Source organism: Drosophila tropicalis, unplaced genomic scaffold, assembly GCF_018151085.1.
Source record: "Drosophila tropicalis isolate 14030-0801.00 unplaced genomic scaffold, ASM1815108v1 contig_694, whole genome shotgun sequence".
In the NCBI taxonomy this organism is placed as follows: domain Eukaryota; kingdom Metazoa; phylum Arthropoda; class Insecta; order Diptera; family Drosophilidae; genus Drosophila; species Drosophila tropicalis.
This window is the reverse complement of record NW_027173176.1, coordinates 1912861-1934338: the sequence shown is the minus strand read 5'-3', so window position 1 is coordinate 1934338 and position 21478 is coordinate 1912861. Positions and strand designations below refer to the sequence as shown.

Here is a 21478-nt window from a genome sequence, read left to right as displayed (position 1 = left end):
TCAAGACAAATTCAATTTTTGAAGACATGCTAAAGCTCTTGGAAAATATGTTCTTAAGGACAAACCTAATATGTTCATGGCATCTCTTTAAAATCCTTAATCTCTTTACATAGAGAAAGTCAAGGATTGTAACAAAACTAGAAATTCTCGATTTGAAATCGTATTGGAGACCTTTTCTGAGGAAAAGCACACCTTTCCCTTTGACTGATTTTTAAAAAATACAGAAATATATTTTATGTCGATACTGTAAAAATTAATATTAAAGTTTGTAGATAACAATTTTTTACCATAAAGTGTACACAAAATGTTAAAATATTTTCTATTAGTGGTCAAAAGGCACAAGTTCATAGAACGATATTCTACAACAGTGATTCATAATCCCCCAGCATTGACTGATGTCAACTACAATACATAGTTAATTCAGAGTCGCCAAACAACAATTGACCAAGTTTCGAGTGAGTGGACATTGCCGACTGCGCGGCCTTCCACCAATGTAAACAACATCGGATGTGTACGCGTAATTTTAATCGATTTCGATTATAAAACGAGTCAAACTAAACGAATTGTTATCAAACAAAGCTCACAGCTTCAACTAGTCACAACTAGCCAACAAAAAACAACCAACAAAACTATCAACATGAAATTCGTAAGTGAAGAAGCGTTGCTTCCTTCTAGGCGGATCCTAACCACCAACGAATCCTTTTCCTCAATCCCTAGTTCGCCGTCTGCTTCTTCGCTGTTGTAGCTGTCGCCGCTGCCAAGCCTGGAATATTGGCTGCTGCTCCTCTGGCCTACACTGCTCCCGCTGTCGTAGGCAGTGCCGCCTATGTGGCTCCCTATGCCTCCAGCTTCAACGCCCACCAGGTGGCCCACAGTGCTGCCTTCCCAGCTGCCTACACCGCCCCGATTGCTGCTCCTTTGGCCGCCGCTGCCTACACTGCTCCAGTTGCTGCCTACTCTGCTCCTCTGGCCGCTGCTTACACTTCTCCCTTGGCTTACCCTGCTCCTTTGACCGCCGCCTACACTGCTCCAATTGCTCGTTATGCCGCTGCTCCAATCGCAGCTGCCGCTTACACCGCCCCCATTGCAGCTGCTCCATTGGCCGCTGCTGCTCCCGTCCTCCTGAAGAAGTAAACCACGAAAACGAATCTTGACCTTTGACTGTGTTAATAAAAATATTCTCTAAATTTAAATAATATTGAGTATGTTTTGCAATTCCTATCTGAAGTACTCTGGGATTAGTTTGTAAGGTTCTCAACATAATTAGTCTGCCCAATAGAAAATGGCTAAAACAATTAGGTATTTGTTTGAGAGGCATGATTAAATTTAATAAATTTCTCAATGCATATGAGGTTTCCAGCATTGGACAGATGCTTCCACTTCCTCCTCTGAGTTAGGGGAAAAGACTTTCGGAGTATTAGACCAAATGATTATGCATTTGGTCTACTGGAAGTTTTCTGTTGATTTAGACAACATACATTGATCTTGAAAGCCGCCAAAAGAACTGTTTTAGTCCTTTATCGTTGAGATTTACAAAATCATTGTTTCCATTTGTGGAATACTTAGAAATGGCCCAATAGTAGTTGAGTTGGAGCCAGAGCAATAGAAACTGAAAAATTATTATGATAGTTCTCTAGACATTTGGAGCCCCTCTCACCTAGCCACAAATATATTTTGGTTTGAGTTTGGTATCCTGAAAGTCAGTATTTGTAGATTCGTTTTCCAGATTACAGAATTCTTTTTTTCGTCATATCAACATTTCGTTTTCTTTAAATTATAAAATTTGTTCTGCTGATTGCTGATCTTTAGACAGTTAAGAATGAATGACTAAAATGCATTCAAGATTAACCATTGAAGCTTTGTGAAATTGAATAGTCTTGGTTCGAATATAGTAACTAAAATCACATTATTTTCCCTCGAACTTTTGTTGAACTCATATTGGAACTCCCATTTCTCATTAAACAAATGAATCGAGTCGAAGAATTTCAAATATTTGGTGCCTATCCTGAAGAAAGCAAACAAACCAATTCGGACTTAATTAATAGGACCTTCAAACAACACACTTGTATTTCAAAAACGATGAACCCAACTCGTCCAAGTTTCAATTGAAACAAAAATTTTGGCTGCATTTGTAAAAAAACGTGGCCTTCGACTGTGTGGGCCAAAATCAAAAACCTATGCGTCATGTCAGTCGATTTCGACTATAAAACGAGGCAGGTGAATCGAACCATTATCAAACACAGCTCGCAACTTCAAGCAGTCACAACTGTCCCACAACCAACCAACAAAACTATCAACATGAAATTCGTAAGTGAAGAAGCGTTGCTCCTTTCTAAGCGGATCCTAACCACCAACGAATCCTTTTCCTCAATCCCTAGTTCGCCGTCTGCTTCTTCGCTGTTGTGGCTGTCGCCGCTGCCAAGCCTGGAATATTGGCTGCTGCTCCTCTGGCCTACACTGCTCCCGCTGTCGTAGGCAGTGCCGCCTATGTGGCTCCCTATGCCTCCAGCTTCAACGCCCACCAGGTGGCCCACAGTGCTGCCTTCCCAGCTGCCTACACCGCCCCGATTGCCGCTCCTCTGGCCACCGCTGCATACACTGCTCCAGTTGCTGCCTACTCTGCTCCTCTGGCCGCTGCTTACACTTCACCCTTGGCTTACTCTGCTCCTTTGACCGCCGCCTACACTGCTCCAATTGCCCGTTATGCCGCTGCTCCCATCGCTGCTGCCGCGTACACCGCACCCCTTGCAGCTGCTGCTCCCGTCCTCCTGAAAAAGTAAACAATAAAAACAATGATCTTGTGGTTAAGCTTTGCCCATGAAAATAAAAAATTTAAAATTTTTGACATAACTAAGATTCTGTGGAAAATTGAAAACATTGCAGTCCAATGTGTTGTTTTCTGAACCCAGTTTATCAACACTGGTTGGCTTGGGGTTTTTGGCTTGCCGAAATGTCTTATCACCTTGAATAATCCTCTTAAACCCAATACGATATTCATCTTAATGAAGCAAAGTAATGCTACATAATATTCTTAATCTGAGAGCGTAATTATTACACTCAATTTTCTAGTTTTCTATTAGTGATCGAAAATTAATGGATACACTTTACTTAAGGACTTATGATTTGTGTTGTTCTTAACAGAACAGATCAAAAAATATTTGAGAGTTGCACTAAATTTCATTCTACTGGTCTCAATTTCAATGGGTTGAAATATTCTATGAAATAAGATGCTATTTTAATAACCAAAAGGAGACCTTGCCATCAGAAGTCCACTCTTACATCCAGAATTGGTTAAGTATGGCGAAATCTATTTGGCAAAAAACGAATAGACATTGTTTGAATTTTCAGTGTGAAGAAAATGTTTCCTATTTTCCGTATACATATGTATTTCTGCTTGGCTGTCTATTAGACATTCGGAAAGCCTCTATCCTAGTTATTGGTAGTAATATTTTAAGAAAACCCTAAATCAAGTTTCTGAATTATAAAGTTTATTCGGATTTTTTTTTTAATTTGTCAAGGTTATATTAACGTGGAATTTAATATGAGAGTTTAATGATATAGTTGTTCGATTTGGGTGCCACTGAAAGTCCCCGAAAACCAGAAGAAAGGCAGTAACCAAAATGTTAGTAAACCAAGTCACCACATATTGTCAAAGTGTCGATCCAACGACGATGTTGACTGCATTTGTAAACGCGGCCTTCGCTCTCTCGAGGCCCAATTGGATTGGTATGCGTCATGTCCGTCGATTTCGACTATAAAACGAGTCAAACTAAACGAATTGTTATCAAACAAAGCTCACAGCTTCAACTAGTAACAACTAGCCAACAAAAAACAACCAACAAAACTATCAACATGAAATTCGTAAGTGAAAAGGTGTTGCTCCCTTCTAGGCGGATCCTAACCACCAACGAATCCTTTTCCTCAATCCCTTAGTTCGCCGTCTGCTTCTTCGCTGTTGTAGCTGTCGCCGCTGCCAAGCCTGGAATATTGGCTGCTGCTCCTCTGGCCTACACTGCTCCCGCTGTCGTAGGCAGTGCCGCCTATGTGGCTCCCTATGCCTCCAGCTTCAACGCCCACCAGGTGGCCCACAGTGCTGCCTTCCCAGCTGCCTACACCGCCCCAATTGCCGCTCCTTTGGCCGCCGCTGCCTACACTGCTCCAGTTGCTGCCTACTCTGCTCCTCTGGCTGCTGCTGCCTACTCTGCTCCTCTGGCTGCTGCTGCCTACTCTGCTCCTCTGGCCGCTGCCTACACTTCACCCTTGGCTTACTCTGCTCCTTTGACCGCCGCCTACTCAGCTCCCTTTGCTGCTGCCGCTTACACCGCACCCATTGCAGCTGCTCCATTGGCCGCCCCTGCACCTGTGATCCTGAAGAAATAAGCAACAGCAACCGAATCTTGTCCCATGACCGTGTAAATAATTTTTTTTTGTACTATTAAAAACAACCAAATGACAAATTTAAATCTGCAATTTTTTCTGATTTGCTGTATCGTGTGGATTTACGAAAGGCAAAGTAATGAAACATAAAATCAACAGACTTTGTGTTGAAGACCGTCCATTTATTATAAATTGAAAATATTAATTAGTAAATGTTATACATTAAAAAGAAACAAAGCACAAAGAAATAACAGAAAAATATAGAAAATGGAAAAGAAAAAGGAAATGCAGGACTTAAATCTCACTAATTAGAAATATCGAGTGCAGATTGAAGTTGGACCCTTTCCCGTAAAAAGATGCCACACACACACACACCGCACTCATATACACATACACACCCACACACATTGGCAAGACTCACACTTGAAAAAGTGTTGAAGCGTGAATTTTGCTTAAAAATGCCAATTACGCGAATTTTACATGGCGATGGAGACGAAAAGAAAGGAAAGTGCAAGGATCAGGAGGAGGAGAAGACGAAACGGGGAGGATGGTAGGGATGAATGTGTGTCCATATGGAGGATGGATGGATGTATTGTATGCACATGGTGAGAGTCAAATGGTGGTAGCTGAACTGTTGCCTCTGAAGGATTCACCAGCTCTCTGCATTCCCGGGACTTCCCATTTCCATCTCTCTGCCTCTTTCTCAAGTGTTTGCCATGTGACTCTGCATACAAAGCAGCCTGTTTTTGGGGGAGGCGTATCTGTCCTGTCGTATCCGCCTACTAAATGCACAATCATGTTGCATAGCCTTGCAATTGAAATCTTCATCATGCTGGCAAACCGCAGGCAACAAATATATTTGTTTTCACACTTGACTTTGATGGGCTTGGCAGAGAGAGAGAGAGAGCAAGCAGGAGGGGGAGGCAGTTTCTTACGATTCTCTCGTCACGTCACATTCAAAGGGACGCCTTTCATTGTCAAGTTTGTCTCGATACATGCATAGATACATATATCTCTATGTATGCATATATATATTGGTTAATCCGCCTAAAAGCTTTGATGCCAACAGTTAACAGTTTCAAGTGCAGTGCTCAGAAATTCTCAATGGACCCGCAAGGCAAAAAGAAAAGCATTATATCAAAGAGTTTGGGTTCCACTTCCTTCTTCCCCTCTTCTAACTTTTCGCTCACACACAAACACACACACACCATGCCCAATCCCTTGGGGTACATGTACCTTCTAAGTGGCAGCAAGTAATTAAAAAAAATATATATACCCATATATTTAAAAATGAAAAAAAAGACCGCACAAGAAATTTTCACAAAAAGGCGCAAAAATTGCGCTCCGTTTGACTGGGACCAAAACCAAGGGGACAAGGACCTCAAAACCAACACTAGCGAAGGGACAAAAAGATCGACTATGCTTTACCTAAGCGGATAAAGCAACAAAAACAAAAATCTGTTAGAAAATTGATATTTATGGCCTTCTCAGGTCTTCTCCCTGTTCTGTATTATCGGAAATTTGAGAGCAACTAGTCTAATGATCCTTCAAATGTTTTAGATTGGTCAACTGGTAGCATAATTGAATCACTTAAGTTTCTAAATAAACTTAATCTCCTACTTTTCAATTTCAATTTGATCTCTCAATATACCCGTAATAACTAATTGGATGGACTTGGAGTAGAGTAGAGAACAAAACACAAAATTTGCAGACGGCAGAAAAAGGGAACTTTGAACAAGTTGCGTGAAATATGCGCCACTTTTGCTTTTTTTCTATACCTGCTACCCCTGCTCACCCCTCCCACCTGTGGTCCATGCCGCCCCCAAAGAGTATTGTTCGTCCCCTTTCCTTCATGTTGGAGTTTATTGCCACAATAAAGGCACAACTTACTTGTTCTGACTTTGGCTCATGGTCGCTCGGTCGGTCGGTGATGAAGACGAACACGATGAAGAGGAGAGAGGAGGAGGATGAGGATGAGGAGGCAAGCAGGAGCAGCTGTGCGTGCGCGTTAATGCGTCGTTTAAGTGCCGTAAAACGTGAAAGGCACACATGACACACCCCACAACCCGCCTACCCACTGCGAATTCCATTCCCATCCATCCTATGAGGTCTATTAAAAATTGCGTTTTGAATTTGTCTCAAAATGTTTGCGACATTTGGCAGCAAAGGTTCCCTTTTTGTGAATTTAAGTGGTTTCCAGAAATTATTTATAAGGACATACAAATATATGTATATGTATGTGTACGTCTACGTATGTATGTGTATGTGTATGTACATATGCACAAAGGAACCCGTGAAAGGAATGGGTAGGAAATTGAGTAAAGATTGTTGCTAACGTTACCGTTCAGGATTCCCCTGAATTCTAACCTTTAGGCGTGTGGCACAAATGATTGCTTTCAGTTTATTAAAATTTGAAATTGAAGCCATTTAAAATGGATGAATGAAGCATTGGTTTGATTTCACATGAAGAGGTGGCCTAGCTTCTTCATCTTCCTTTTTCTGTTCAACACAACACAATACAATAGATTACAGAAATTTTGGCAATTTTACTTACAGAATTGAAATCTGTCAATTCTATTGTATCAAAACGAACATGGAAAAATATACATACTGGATCCCGAAAATATTGAAAGAGAATAAACGATAAAGTTCCCATTGAACAATATGTAGATATAAGTTGGAAGGTTCACTTAAGCCTAACCATCCAATTTGGGTTGGGCTAAATGATCTATTAAATATGGTAATTGGGAAAAGTACATAAAGTTAAATATCTGAATTAGATCACTTTGGTGGGCTTTAAAATATTAATTTAATTTTCAACTCTCATTTAGCCACTCCTAAGGGTGAGTTTTACTCGTAATTCCTAAAAACTTTTTCTGGATTTGAAGGAGCGTACATAATTGGTTTATGGCCTCTCTGCTTCGTCTTGGGAAGCCGCCGTCGCAATTTCAATTTGCCTTGTGCACACACACACACACACACACACATAAACACACACAAAAGTCTAATCAAATTACTCAAAGCTCAAGTGCCCCCAGCACGTGCCAAGTGTGTGCGTGTACAACAATGAATTGGCCTACTAAACCAAGTAGTCCAAGTCGTTCAAGCCGAGTCGTCCAAGTCTCAATCTCAAAGTGTCCAAGTTTCGAACGAAACGACGATGTTGACTGCATTTGTAAGCGCGGCCTTCGAACTGTGTGAGTGTGTGTTTGCCTATGTGTGTGGAGGCCCAATTGGATTCGTATGCGTCATGCCCATCGATTTCGACTATAAAACGAAGACAGTGAAACGAACCGTTATCAAACAAAGCTCACAGCTTCAACTAGTCACAACTAGCCAACAAAAAACAACCAACAAAACTATCAACATGAAATTCGTAAGTGAAGAAGCGTTGCTCCTTTCTAAGCGGATCCTAACCACCAACGAATCCTTTTCCTCAATCCCTAGTTCGCCGTCTGCTTCTTCGCTGTTGTGGCTGTCGCCGCTGCCAAGCCTGGAATATTGGCTGCTGCTCCTCTGGCCTACACTGCTCCCGCTGTCGTAGGCAGTGCCGCCTATGTGGCTCCCTATGCCTCCAGCTTCAACGCCCACCAGGTGGCCCACAGTGCTGCCTTCCCAGCTGCCTACACCGCCCCGATTGCTGCTCCTTTGGCCGCCGCTGCCTACACTGCTCCAGTTGCTGCCTACTCTGCTCCTCTGGCCGCTGCTTACACTTCTCCCTTGGCTTACCCTGCTCCTTTGACCGCCGCCTACACTGCTCCAATTGCTCGTTATGCCGCTGCTCCAATCGCAGCTGCCGCTTACACCGCCCCCATTGCAGCTGCTCCATTGGCCGCTGCTGCTCCCGTCCTCCTGAAGAAGTAAACCACGAAAACGAATCTTGACCTTTGACTGTGTTAATAAAAATATTCTCTAAATTTAAATAATATTGAGTATGTTTTGCAATTCCTATCTGAAGTACTCTGGGATTAGTTTGTAAGGTTCTCAACATAATTAGTCTGCCCAATAGAAAATGGCTAAAACAATTAGGTATTTGTTTGAGAGGCATGATTAAATTTAATAAATTTCTCAATGCATATGAGGTTTCCAGCATTGGACAGATGCTTCCACTTCCTCCTCTGAGTTAGGGGAAAAGACTTTCGGAGTATTAGACCAAATGATTATGCATTTGGTCTACTGGAAGTTTTCTGTTGATTTAGACAACATACATTGATCTTGAAAGCCGCCAAAAGAACTGTTTTAGTCCTTTATCGTTGAGATTTACAAAATCATTGTTTCCATTTGTGGAATACTTAGAAATGGCCCAATAGTAGTTGAGTTGGAGCCAGAGCAATAGAAACTGAAAAATTATTATGATAGTTCTCTAGACATTTGGAGCCCCTCTCACCTAGCCACAAATATATTTTGGTTTGAGTTTGGTATCCTGAAAGTCAGTATTTGTAGATTCGTTTTCCAGATTACAGAATTCTTTTTTTCGTCATATCAACATTTCGTTTTCTTTAAATTATAAAATTTGTTCTGCTGATTGCTGATCTTTAGACAGTTAAGAATGAATGACTAAAATGCATTCAAGATTAACCATTGAAGCTTTGTGAAATTGAATAGTCTTGGTTCGAATATAGTAACTAAAATCACATTATTTTCCCTCGAACTTTTGTTGAACTCATATTGAAACTCCCATTTCTCATTAAACAAATGAATCGAGTCGAAGAATTTCAAATATTTGGTGCCTATCCTGAAGAAAGCAAACAAACCAATTCGGACTTAATTAATAGGACCTTCAAACAACACACTTGTATTTCAAAAACGATGAACCCAACTCGTCCAAGTTTCAATTGAAACAAAAATTTTGGCTGCATTTGTAAAAAAACGTGGCCTTCGACTGTGTGGGCCAAAATCAAAAACCTATGCGTCATGTCAGTCGATTTCGACTATAAAACGAGGCAGGTGAATCGAACCATTATTAAACACAGCTCGCAACTTCAAGCAGTCACAACTGTCCCACAACCAACCAACAAAACTATCAACATGAAATTCGTAAGTGAAGAAGCGTTGCTCCTTTCTAAGCGGATCCTAACCACCAACGAATCCTTTTCCTCAATCCCTAGTTCGCCGTCTGCTTCTTCGCTGTCGTGGCTGTCGCCGCTGCCAAGCCTGGAATATTGGCTGCTGCTCCTCTGGCCTACACTGCTCCCGCTGTCGTAGGCAGTGCCGCCTATGTGGCTCCCTATGCCTCCAGCTTCAACGCCCACCAGGTGGCCCACAGTGCTGCCTTCCCAGCTGCCTACACCGCCCCGATTGCCGCTCCTTTGGCCGCCGCTGCCTACACTGCTCCAGTTGCTGCCTACTCTGCTCCTCTGGCCGCTGCTTACACTTCACCCTTGGCTTACTCTGCTCCTTTGACCGCCGCCTACACTGCTCCAATTGCCCGTTATGCCGCTGCTCCAATCGCAGCTGCCGCTTACACCGCCCCCATTGCAGCTGCTCCATTGGCCGCCGCTGCTCCCGTCCTCCTGAAGAAGTAAACAACGACCAGATACATGTGATCATATATTGCCCCTTGACTGTGTAAATAAATTTTTTTTCATATTCATAAAATCCAACGAAAACAGATTATTTTTTAAACTAAACTATAATGTGAAAGTTTAATTATTGGACGATTAGAAGCTTAACCTGCTTTTGAGATCGTAAATATTCGTAGGACTAATGGAATTATAATGTGGAAAGCTTGCCAAATGTTGCGGATCTGTTTCCAAACTTGGTCATCATTCTGCTCAACCTTGACGACCAGTTACAACAAAAATGAAACATTTGGTAGACTGAGACGCTCTTCACTTTTGAAAAGTTTCTTTACCTTTTTTTTTTTTGCTAAATAGATATGACAGAACCAATTCAAAACATGTACAAACGGGAAACGATGGAAGAATCCAACTTGGCTTACCAAAAAAGTTTTCAGCTTGACGCAGTTTTATTGAATAAAAAGGTCATTAAATTTGGACGCTATCTGCAGCGAGAACTTGTGAAAATGGGGACAAAACCCCTTGGTACCGTAACCACCGATGCTAACGCCATCGCAATCGCCCCACCACCAATCCTTCTGTGGCCTCCGTCCTCGCCCTCTCTGGCAGCCCGAAAGTCGTCTTCTATACATTGGATTTTACTAGCCTTTTCCGCTTACGTAGGAAAAGTTTACAACTACTTGGCGTTTACTACCTGAAGATGGAGCACAACGACAAGCATAGAGTAAAGAGTGATGACGACAGGGGAGCAGGGACAGCCGTGGAAGGTTTGGAGCTGATAGAGATGGAAATGGAGCGGGGGTGGCAGGCTAAGGCTGAGAAGAGGTAAAAGAGATGATGCCAAAGTTATGATAAGCAGCAACAGGACGAGCGAAGGAGCAGCAGAAGGAGCTCTTCAGGCTTTCAACGCGCAGGACAAAGTCAAGCAGAAAACTTCACTGCCGCTGGAAATGGAGAAAAACGCAGGAAACGCTGAAAGGAAGCATATTTCATATACAGCAAAAGAAAGAGGGAAAAAAACAGAAAAGAAACCGAATGGCTACAAGGGGCCGCAATAACAGGAGGGGTAAGGAAAACGGAGAAGAAATCCTTTTAAATGGAAAGTTTAATCCAAGGCAAAAGCAAAAACTCGCTCAGGGGAGATGCCTCGATTTCGATAAGAGAGTTGAGGAACCATTACAAAATTTGTTCGCCGGGCAAAAGCGCATTGAGGCAAGCACCCGAAACTTAGTCTGGCATAAGCCTGGCCAAGTCCATTTTTGGGTTAACTAACTCTCCAAAAAACAAAAAGGCCCAAAGAAAACTTGTAAAGAGAGAATACATACTTATTAGAGGGAAACCCAAAAAAAATGTAGTACAAAACGTTGGCTTAATCAATAGCTTGTGAAACTATTAAAATGGCCAGCATTGTATAGTAACGAATTGACAACGAAATCTTTTTGTCTGCCGGGCAAAAGCAATAAAATTGAGTAAATAAAATTTGTATTCACTTTATATAATTTTGACGATTTTTCAAATCAAATATACACCCCAACGGTAAGGGGGAGAGAAAAAGAGGGACACACACACACAACCCACAACATGTATGTAGAAAATTCCACACATACATATACATATGTATGAAGTCCATACATACATATATAAGTTAGATTCCCTTTCGACATATACACAATCATGTGCAAACGTGTTCTTCAAATGGATTACATGAATAAAAGATTTAAACACGTCAGGTAAATCAGTAGCGGGTTACCAAGATACACACCCACACACACAATGAGTGTGTGTGATATCTTCTCATTTCCATTCCGCCGCCCCCTGCTGCCCCCTGCACTCACCATCCCTAAAGAGGTTCATGTAAAAATATTCACAGGTGTAAGCAAAAGAAAGAAAAACACGTACGTATACACGAATCTGTATAGGTGCCAAAGCAAAGACCAATCTATTGATTTTGCTTTATTTGTTGTTATTCATAAATGTTGTTTTTTTTTTTTTTATTTACTACAGATGCTTAAATTGGAATCAATATAATCAAAATTTAAATTGGATTTCAATTGAACTGATTCTGCTGCTCCTTACGAATAGCCAAATAACTGCACACAGTGGAGCGAATTAGCTCTGTTTTGTTGTGAAATTTCACAACAATTCGTTGCTATCGATTGCTAATGATTAGTATGATGGTTTTGGTAATAAAAGGCTTAAAAACTTACCGTGTCCAAAGTCTTGTCCAATAAGATAAAGATAAGAAGATGTCTTTACGATTTGCCACAATTTTAGGGGGTTTTTTCTTTATCATAAAAAAAAACAGAGGCTTAATTTGTTATTAAAGTTATTTATTCACAACAACTTGAAAAAAAAATAGAACAAAAAAAGGTTTCACTGAAGCACACACACACACATACACACACACAGGAATGCACACACAATAGTTGTTAAAAGGCTACAGTTTAGTAATTGAAAATACTATTAATTATTGCCGGTTATCGATCAGATTCAACGTCTCAAGTATGTGTAATACGGATATGTGGCATAGGCACCGTAAACGGGTGTATACGTATACGCCGCATAGGCCGGTGAACTGAAATATCCCGGATAATAGGTTGACGGAGCTGTTGCTGCATACCATCCGCTTCCTGCCACTGGTGTTGTAACTAATAGCTGCGGCTTAGCATTGCTTAGGACCGCAAGCAAAGTGAGCTAAGTTAAAAAAGAGTTGAATGTTGAATTCTCAATGTGAAAATCCTTTATCCTTTTCGTTTTATGTACTTACCACAAGCAATTTGAATAACATAATGTCGAGAAGATTTTGCTGTTACTGCTGCTGCTTTTCGTGTGAAATTCAAAATTTGATTGACAAAATGATCAAGCAATTCAATCATATTTATAGCTTCGCCTCCACTTGACGTCAGCGAAAGGTAGAAGAAGAGTGAGAGAGAGAGAGACAAACAGGGAGACAATCATGAGAATTTATTGAACCATTAATATGGTTATACATCGAGAGGTAAAGCTCAACAAGCTATGGTTTGCATAAATTATAATGTAAAATGCTATTTCAAATTGTTCAAAAACACAAGAAAATGAAATAATAAAATATTTCAAATAGGCAGCACTTGCTATACTCTATAAGTTAGAAATCAACCATATAAAAAATGGATACATTAGCTGTGTTAAGGCTTAGCATGTTTTCTGAAACGAATAACTCGTCTGCTTCCGGTGCTTTCCTCTTTCAATTGTTTGCCATATTTAATAAACATTTCCTCTGCGTCAGAAAGTCATCAAGAAATTCTCATTAAGTGTTTTTATACACTTACTTTTTTGTTGCTAGAATTGGATCTGTCAATGATTACACACAACTTAGCCCTCTAGCTGCCAGTTCCTAGACCCAGTATTAGCCCTGCTCCTGCCTCTGCCACTGCTAACTCTTCACCCATCCACACCCACACGCACACACACACACACACACACTTAAGCGTTCTTCAATGCCGCCTGTTGCGCGGCATTTCGCCTCTATGCATAAAATATTTGCGTTTATTTAGACGTTGTAAAAATTATAATTATGTGTTCGTGCTTGGCATACACATATGTTATATGGAATGGGACCTCCCTCCTTCCACAAAAGCAAAAGGCAATGCCAAACCAGACCATATTTTGCGATCAATTCTATTAGATAAGACAGAGACTGAGAAAAAGAGACACTGCGAGAGACTGAGAGAGAGAGAGGGAGCTCAAAGGGTGATGCCTTGGTTTTAACAACAAAAATTTGCAAACTGTGCAAACAATCTGAAAGAGATAAAACGAGACAAGAGAAAAGGAGAGAAACAGAGAAAGAGTCTGGGCAACATGTTTCGCAAGCCATAAATAATTAATTAATGCAGAGTGAGAAGCGTTCTATGCAAATGTTCATATATAGACCATAAATTTAACTCAACCAAAAGCTGATGAAGCCATCAGTATATAGATATAAGTGTATACATATATGTATACATCTACATGTACATACATATGTATGTAATTTCTGTGTGTGTATGCACATTTCGCTCGACTGCATTGTTGGTTAGTTGGCAAGTTCACTGACCACCACTGACCACCGCCATCACCAACATCATCATCACTTCTTCTTCGAGTAGCAGTTCGGGAGAACTAGTACTTGACCACGCCCTGACTATTCTGGCAACAACTCGCGCGGAACTACTTACTTACGAGGAGTATACAAGTAAGTGCCTTATAGCGACAGTTTTTGTTTCGCTACTAATTTTCAGTTTGCTTACAAAAAACATAAAACAAAACAACAAAAGAAAAAAAAAAACAACACATAATAAAATGGCGGCGGCTACTTTCGACCACCAGCTGGCAGTCAGTTTTTTATTTTTGTGGACCTTTGTTGTTGCAAGATACTCTGTAAATGATTCTGCCTCAGCATGGAGCATTTTGGTATCCTCGTTCCAATTGAAAATCAGTGAGATGCCTCTGAAAGTCGTAAGTCCTTTAAGTCGATTCCATTTCTTACTGATCTCTCAGTTCCTGGTTAATCGCTGAAAAGTTGATTCAATGGTCATTCATTTATCAAAACATAGTAAATGGAGAAAGATTTGGAGAGTGATCTGGAAAGCCAATATACATATTTTTGGCTTGGACCAACAGGTTAGGCCTTTACTTTCATTGATGGATTTGTGAAATATTTATAAAATTTCCTTTTCCAGGATACTTTCCAATTTCATCTTACAATTACTACTTGCCACCAACTGGCAACTGACTGTGTCTCAAACAAATTTACAATGTTGCATAATTAGAAAAAAATAAGGGAAAAACAGGAGGGGAGAGAGAGAGAAAAGGGAGTATGGCTACCTGTTTACGAGTAGTAGTAGATTGTTTGTTTGTTTTCCATCATCAGCCATCCACCTGCTCCCTGGCCACATGGCTCCCAGTAACTCTTACCAAAAAAAACTCTTTGGAGTTTATTGCGCACGTTTTTGTGTGTGTTTGTTTCTTTTTTTTTTATTTTGTCAGTTTGTAATTTAATAACGAGTACAATTTAAATTAATTAATGAGTAGCAAGCAGCGAAGCAACAGCAAAAACAACTACTGCCAAAGGTGTAAGACACAGAGGGGAGTAGCAGATAGTTACTTTCCAGTTTAAAATAACAAACAGAACAAAAACAACAACTTGACAACAAAAACTGAAATTGAAATTCGATGGTAATCTGCCATTGAATTGGATTTAAGTTTACAGTTTTAGTTGGTACTCCATCTGATGCTGCTGCTGCTGCTGTTGACATGCCAACGAATGCAAATCCTTGGCCAATTGAAGATACTTATCCTCCAAACGGGCTAACATCTGTTCCAATTGGACACCATTCACACGGCCAGCACATTCCTGGGCACACAGTTGCTTTAGCTGTTGCAGATGGGACATACGTTCAAGGATTAGTTCCTTACGGCCGATAAGAACTTGATTTAACCAACTCAATGCTTCAGCCGCTTTGGGCATACTCTGATTGAGCATAATGCGGCGATAGGAGCGCCAGGCATGTTCTTGACTATGCTGCAATGTGTGGCAATACCACTTGTGGGTCGCCCTCTCCAATCCCTTATCGATGGCCCGCCAACACCATTGGCCCAAACCCAAGCCGGTGAGCCCGAAGCAGGTGGCAAAGAAGCCCAATCGTTGAGGTAATCCACGCCAGCGCTGCAAACGTTTCAAAGCCCGATGGGCACCAATTAGGAATCCCTGTTTACGCTGTTTTCTCTTCATCTCATCGAAATGGCTGGTCAGCTGCTGGTGCTGCTTTAAACTGCCATCCAAATTGTAGTATTTAAGGCAACTCTTACGCAACTCCCTATTGCGTTTTCTTAGACGATAAAGTTCCTCATTTTGCTTGGAGTTCCATTCCTGATGCATTACAATTTGTAGAGGTATTGAAGATACTCTTTCCCTCTTAGTGGTTGTAGTCTGTGTCAGAATCTGGGTCTTCCTCTGGTTCTGAGTTTCTGCCTCTGCCTCAGTCTTCCTCTTTGCTGTATCGATCATTTCGTGGGGTCTAGCATGCTTAGGATGCTGATCCTGCAAACTTGTTTTACTTCTTGTTATCATCTCAACCATTTGATCGAAACAAACTTTTAGACTCCGCACTGCCCGAGGTCTGGACTCGAATGAATTTGAACTTTCTGTATGTCCACTAGTAGTAAAAATCCCGACAGTTGCTTCATTTGTAACATCAACGCCCGACTGTGGATTCTCCTCGTAATTTGTAATTTCACTTGTTGTTGGAATTTCCTCGTCACTCTCATGGTTTCCACTTGACTGCAATGGCATCGATTGGCACTGCTCGTCTGGGTCATTTTCAATTGCTAACTCGTATTTTTCAATTCTATCTTTAACAGATTTCAATTTCTCTTCTTGAACCGCCAACTGGGTAAGCTGCTGCTCTTTTTGATCTTTTTGGTCTGATTTATAGCATCGATGCGAATCGTAGGCAATGTCCTTGCTATGTTTTTCTCTATCCCGGTTGCTGGTTGGCTCCACCTCAGAGATTTCGGTTAATTCTTCAATAGGTTGTAGAGTACTCGTCATGCACCATTTTTTGCTACGCGAATGATCCTTGTTCCTTTTCGGCTTGGCAACTTGTTGTGATTGTTGTGGTAAACCAGAATTGGCTTCATTGTAAACTGAAGTCCTTAAGGCATACCTTATCACACTCTCCATCGATGGCTCCACATTGTTACTTGTATGACGACGAATGTTTTCATTAGTCACAGTTAAATAGGCATAGCTGTCTAGAATGACATTCAAATCTTTCTCCAAATTTGCAATATCGACAAATGGATCACGTAAATATCCAAATTCCTTTAAATGACCATACATGAGAATCATCAGGCTATTCCTGGCCAATTTCTGCTCCTTTGGCACTGTACTGAATACCCGTAGCCAATCGGCAATGACAATCTGATCCGAAGGGCAGGCATCACGCTGGTGGCTCCTCTTATATTTCTTCAGCTGCGATTGATAATGTTGGTCCAATAACTTTTCACTTGGCTCCTTCTGCATTTTAAATTTCAAATTTAGTACAAAGAATTTATTGTTTTTTTTCGATTTGATATCTCTGACTGATGATGTCAGTTATGTATTGCATACATACATATGTCAAGTTATAAGTCAGAGACTACCATGTTGGGGCAGGCGTTGTTTCTATCTTAAACGTTTTACATGGGAGTAGAAAGGATCCCGTCAAGAGGCCCATTCAAGACAAAGTGTTGCGGTTGCCTTGCCACGTAAATTTTCATTAGCAGAGAAGCGCGTATAAATTAGGAAAATGAAGCAGCCTCACAGCGGCGGAGGCGGTGTCGGTGGCGAATACGAAGGTGGCATCGGTAGCTGTGGCAAGGGGTTTATGGGATAGTATGGTATGAGAGAACACGGACAGGTCTCTGGCACTTGAGTGCTCTTACTCAGCTCAGTTCACCTCACCTCGCCTCATCTCAGCTCATTTGATTCACGCCGAGTGAAGTCAGAGCTGAACCGCAGCGGCAACAACAGCGTAAAGGAGTAGTAGGTGCTGCTGCTGCGGCTTGTGGTGAGCTCTCTGGGCTTTACGGGCACGGCAAAAGTTCTACTTCTGCCTTCTCTGTCCGTCTGTCTGCTGCGACCGTGCATAAATTTATATTGTTAAACATGAGCTAGAAAAAAGCACGCGCTGCGTGTCAAAAAAAAACAGTAAAGGCAAAATAAAATGCCTTGACATGTGGAAAACATGAACAAAAATAACAAAATTAAACGTAATAAAAAATAAAAAATAAACTCAAGACAGCAAAAAGAAATTGTGACTTGGAAAACCTAACCTTTAGCAAGACTTAATAAAGCGCAATCCCGGCAATTAAAGCCATCATAATGTCTCTTTTCAATCCGTGCTAGGATTCCGAATTTCTCCTCCGCTTTCAAAAGGACTCATCTATTAGTTAAGTCAGCTGGTCAAATGGAAAGAGGAGTGTAAGCAATTTCCACCTTAGCTCATCTAATACATAACTTTTATGTATTTCTTTGGTTTCATCATATATTCTTATAACCTTTCAATTATCTACTTAATTTGGCCACTGAATTCAGAGTTTTTATTTTGAAATTTCAATTGAATCTCTACAGTTATTTAGGCTTCATTAGATTAGGCAATTGGAAACAGCGGCACTGGTTGGGACGGAGCAATAGCATGTCGACCTTATTGTCAATAGTCTGCATATTCCATTTAAAACAACAGTGTGTATTAATGTTTAGGCAATGCCATGGATGTTTCACATCCAACCAAATGACCATGGCACCGGTGCCAAATAAACCTATGTTCATTCGTAATGTTAGATGGCCCAGACATGCTGCAGCATTGTTCTCAAATCGTATGATATATAGATAGCAATCTGGACTGTAGCCATAGATTGTCAGTTTCTCGAATTCACAAAGCTTTTGCAGTTCCTGATAGACTTCCATCGGGGCAAGCGAGTTTATACCACGCAATGACAATTCTCTGAGGTTTCTCGATACTTTCACTGATACATTGAGACCGTTTCTCAGAAAGCGATTGGACAAGCTTTAAAATAAAGAAGTTTATTAGATTATTCGGCATAACAAATGATTAGACCTACTGCTTTAGAGCCAATTCAGAGATGGCTTGATCGATGTACTGCAAATAAGCAAAGCCACGACACCTGCCGTGGTAATCAATCTTGAAACGCAATTGATATACTTCGCCAAATTGTGTGGCTACGTCCATTATCCTTTCAGGTGTACATAGCGAACTGATGCCGCTGAGAAACAACTGGCCAAGGGACAGAGAAAAGAATTTATTTAGAAAGCCTTGCGGATTTCTAGCAATGGGCGCTAATGTACGCACATACCTCACCCTCTCCTGACTTAAAGGATTTCATGAGATGTTCATCGAGTGTTTTACAAGTTTCTACAAGGATGGTTCCTTGTCCTGGTGTTGTTTTATATGACGTACTTTCTGCCATAGTTTGTCAGAATTTTCACTATATTCGCAAAGAAGAGAAACACAAATGACTTTGCAACACGTGTTAAAACTTTCGGTGCATTTAAAAAAAAGACTGGTCACACTATAAATTCTGATAGAGTTGCCATGGTCACAAGAGAATCAAAAGTTAACTTTGTACATGTATGTACATATGTATGGGTAGGTCTGTAAGTAAATTTTTCATACCATCTCAGAAAGGAGCGAAATATGTAATTCCATATGAATATTTTTGTTTTTCTTTTGGTGTCGGGCTGGGAAGCAAAGATGTTTTCCCCCTGTGTCAAAAGCGGCCGCAGCTTGTTGACTTCATTACCTTAGCTGGAGGGCAAAGCATCTTCGTCATCATCATCATCATCATCATCATCACCACCTGCTTTCTCGAATAGACTAAACAAAACCAACATCATGCAGTTTTTCACATGCAAATTAATGCAGTCGCGTCTTGAAGTGCCAGGACTTGCAGGCAATGCGACAACCTGCGGCATAATGCAATTAAATGAGTGCATTAAGCAGGCGAAACCTAAAACCAGGACCAGGAGCCGAATCCGCCAGCAGACTGCCGTCAGCTGGGCATTGTTTATACAGTGAGGGAAAGAGACTATTCATGCATACAGAGGAAAACACACAAACATACTCGTCTCCAATGCAAACGGAGTGCAATGATCGACAGAACGAAAAACGAGATGGCAGGAGCAGCTCCAATGCGACGCTTATCCATCAAGGCGTTAGCCAGAGGTCCATGGATGGGTTACGGTGGGTCGGGTTGGGTTTGTGGCTGCTGCAGCCTCGTTATGCATTCTAATGCGATTGCCGTTCTTGACGGGATGTCGTGGCAAACGGAAGCGGATGTTGTTGTTGTCCTTGTTGTTGTTTTTGTTGTAGCTGTAGCAATTAAATTAGAACTCAAAATCGAAATGCTGCTTCTGGTTGTGCGTCCTCGGAGCCAAGACCTATGCACAAGAGCAAAAGTAAGAGAAAACAAGCTCACTGCACTGCGGATGGGAAGAAAAATAAGGAATATGCTCATAAATATTCATTTAATTCTAGATAAGTTAAAGGCAAAAGCGTTTAGTAGACATCTTCAAGGAATTCAAGCAAGTGAATGACTCACAGAGTTGTTGTTGTTGTTCCAAACGATTTGCATTAATTTGTTAATTCAAGCGCAAAAACCACGCCCCAAAACACGCGTTTCACTCACTTAAATGCCATTAAAATTTCAAAGGACACCCCACCAATTGTGTGTGTGTGCGAGACAGAGAGAGAGAGAGAGAGAGCGATAAAGGAGGTGTTCTTCATTTACGCTATGATTATCTTGAATTCAAATCCGTTCATTTGACTATTAATTGAAGTTTGTTAATAGAAATAGAGTTAAATTATTGTTACAATAGTTTCTCCAAACAAAGGATAAGGAATTCAAGTTTCAAATGACAGGGGTTACACCATCCCCAGCATTCAACCGCTCCACCAAGCAATATGTAAGTAGCTTTAGCTCCATATTTTTGGTTTTAATTTGCCTTGCAGTTGGCACAACATTACCCAAGGAAGGATGGGCTTCTTTTTGATGTGTGTTGGTTGGGGGGTGGCGGTAATGCTGAGCGGGCTCACGGATTTGTATGTATGGATACATATACATATATAAAGTATGACCTATTTTTCTTACATCTGCAGACCTATCTAGAGCTAGGCAAAGGCAAAGGCAAAGCGGCAAGTGACAGCGGCAGATTACCTGGTTATTGCGGCAAGTGCCAATATTTGTTTTCTGCAAAACTGGAAGGAAACGAAGGGAATGAACGAAAAGAACGAAAGAAAAAAAATAGACAGGAGATGGGGCCACAAGTGACACAGTTTGTTTAATGCTTTAAGGCGTCGCTACTCTGGGATTTGGGTCAGAGATTGTGACAGGTGAGGCAGATGAAGGTGGAACTAGAAGATGGACTGAGGCAACAACTGCCAACGGAAAGTGAAAACGAAAGTTATGCACATATTGAGTTTTTCAGGCTTTAAATGTAGCTTTTCAATGTGGTTTTAGTTTCAGTTTTATTTTCATTTTAGAGGGAGTTCCTTCCTTTTGTGTTATTCCTTCCTTCTTCCTTACCACAGCAAAGCAAAGAGCATGACAGATGCGGTTACACCAGCAGTGGCATTCCTGACTAACTACAACCTGAATTCCGCACCATTCCCCAGCACTTAACGCGACTTGTTTTTTCGTTTTTTGATGATTTTTAAGCAAGTTGTCGTTGGTTGGAAATGCCATTAGCACAGGAACATGCTTTCATATCCCACATCCCTAGGATCTATGCATATGCATGACTTTGGTTTGGTTCTTCTCTTCCCCTCCGGCCCGAACTCTGCGAATCGTCCCGATTTTGCTTTCTTTTTTTTTTTGCTTTTTTTTGCTGTGTCAGTGAATAATTGAAAGTGCGCCCTATGAGGCGAAACCACATTGAAAACGAAAAATCTCAACAATTTAATTTATTAATCCTCTAAAAGAAAAAATATCTTGGGCTAAAATGTCAAAAGAATGGGATATTAAATTCAAAATAAATATTAGGAATCTTTTGTAATCTGTAACCT

General features: G+C 41.0%; 6 protein-coding genes, 1 long non-coding RNA gene and 1 pseudogene across 7 annotated transcripts; 5 read left to right on the top strand and 3 right to left on the bottom strand.

The window, feature by feature from the left end:
• Positions 1-637: 637 nt before the first annotated feature.
• Positions 638-1134, top strand: LOC137579146 (pupal cuticle protein C1B-like). Its single transcript, XM_068292846.1, has 2 exons — positions 638-646; positions 718-1134. The coding sequence occupies exons 1-2, from the start codon at positions 638-640 to the stop codon at positions 1132-1134; spliced, it is 426 nt and encodes a 141-aa protein (XP_068148947.1).
• Positions 1135-2250: 1116 nt separating this feature from the next.
• Positions 2251-2780, top strand: LOC137579105 (pupal cuticle protein C1B-like). Its single transcript, XM_068292800.1, has 2 exons — positions 2251-2307; positions 2379-2780. The coding sequence occupies exons 1-2, from the start codon at positions 2299-2301 to the stop codon at positions 2778-2780; spliced, it is 411 nt and encodes a 136-aa protein (XP_068148901.1). The 5' UTR covers positions 2251-2298.
• Positions 2781-3802: 1022 nt separating this feature from the next.
• Positions 3803-4380, top strand: LOC137579104 (cuticle protein 38-like). Its single transcript, XM_068292799.1, has 2 exons — positions 3803-3861; positions 3934-4380. Exons 1-2 carry the CDS (start codon positions 3853-3855, stop codon positions 4378-4380), a joined length of 456 nt encoding a protein of 151 aa, XP_068148900.1. The 5' UTR covers positions 3803-3852.
• Positions 4381-7479: 3099 nt separating this feature from the next.
• On the top strand, positions 7480-8241 carry LOC137579329 (cuticle protein 38-like). Its single transcript, XM_068293061.1, has 2 exons — positions 7480-7753; positions 7825-8241. The coding sequence occupies exons 1-2, from the start codon at positions 7538-7540 to the stop codon at positions 8239-8241; spliced, it is 633 nt and encodes a 210-aa protein (XP_068149162.1). The 5' UTR covers positions 7480-7537.
• A 182-nt stretch (positions 8242-8423) lies between these two features.
• LOC137579145 (as-peptide 126-like) lies at positions 8424-9902 on the top strand (annotated as a pseudogene).
• Positions 9903-12209: 2307 nt separating this feature from the next.
• On the bottom strand, positions 12210-12740 carry LOC137579347 (uncharacterized). Its single transcript, XM_068293078.1, has 2 exons — positions 12664-12740; positions 12210-12590 (listed from the first exon to the last, which is right to left on the bottom strand). The coding sequence occupies exons 1-2, from the start codon at positions 12682-12684 to the stop codon at positions 12387-12389; spliced, it is 225 nt and encodes a 74-aa protein (XP_068149179.1). The 5' UTR covers positions 12685-12740; the 3' UTR covers positions 12210-12386.
• Positions 12741-14950: 2210 nt separating this feature from the next.
• Positions 14951-17067, bottom strand: LOC137579247 (uncharacterized). Its single transcript, XM_068292955.1, has one exon. The coding sequence runs from the start codon at positions 16936-16938 to the stop codon at positions 15118-15120; it is 1821 nt and encodes a 606-aa protein (XP_068149056.1). The 5' UTR covers positions 16939-17067; the 3' UTR covers positions 14951-15117.
• A 1385-nt stretch (positions 17068-18452) lies between these two features.
• LOC137579460 (uncharacterized) lies at positions 18453-18940 on the bottom strand. Its single transcript, XR_011032820.1, has 3 exons — positions 18771-18940; positions 18519-18691; positions 18453-18463 (listed from the first exon to the last, which is right to left on the bottom strand). It is a non-coding gene; the product is annotated as an uncharacterized lncRNA (long non-coding RNA).
• Between the last annotated feature and the right edge of the window lie 2538 nt (positions 18941-21478).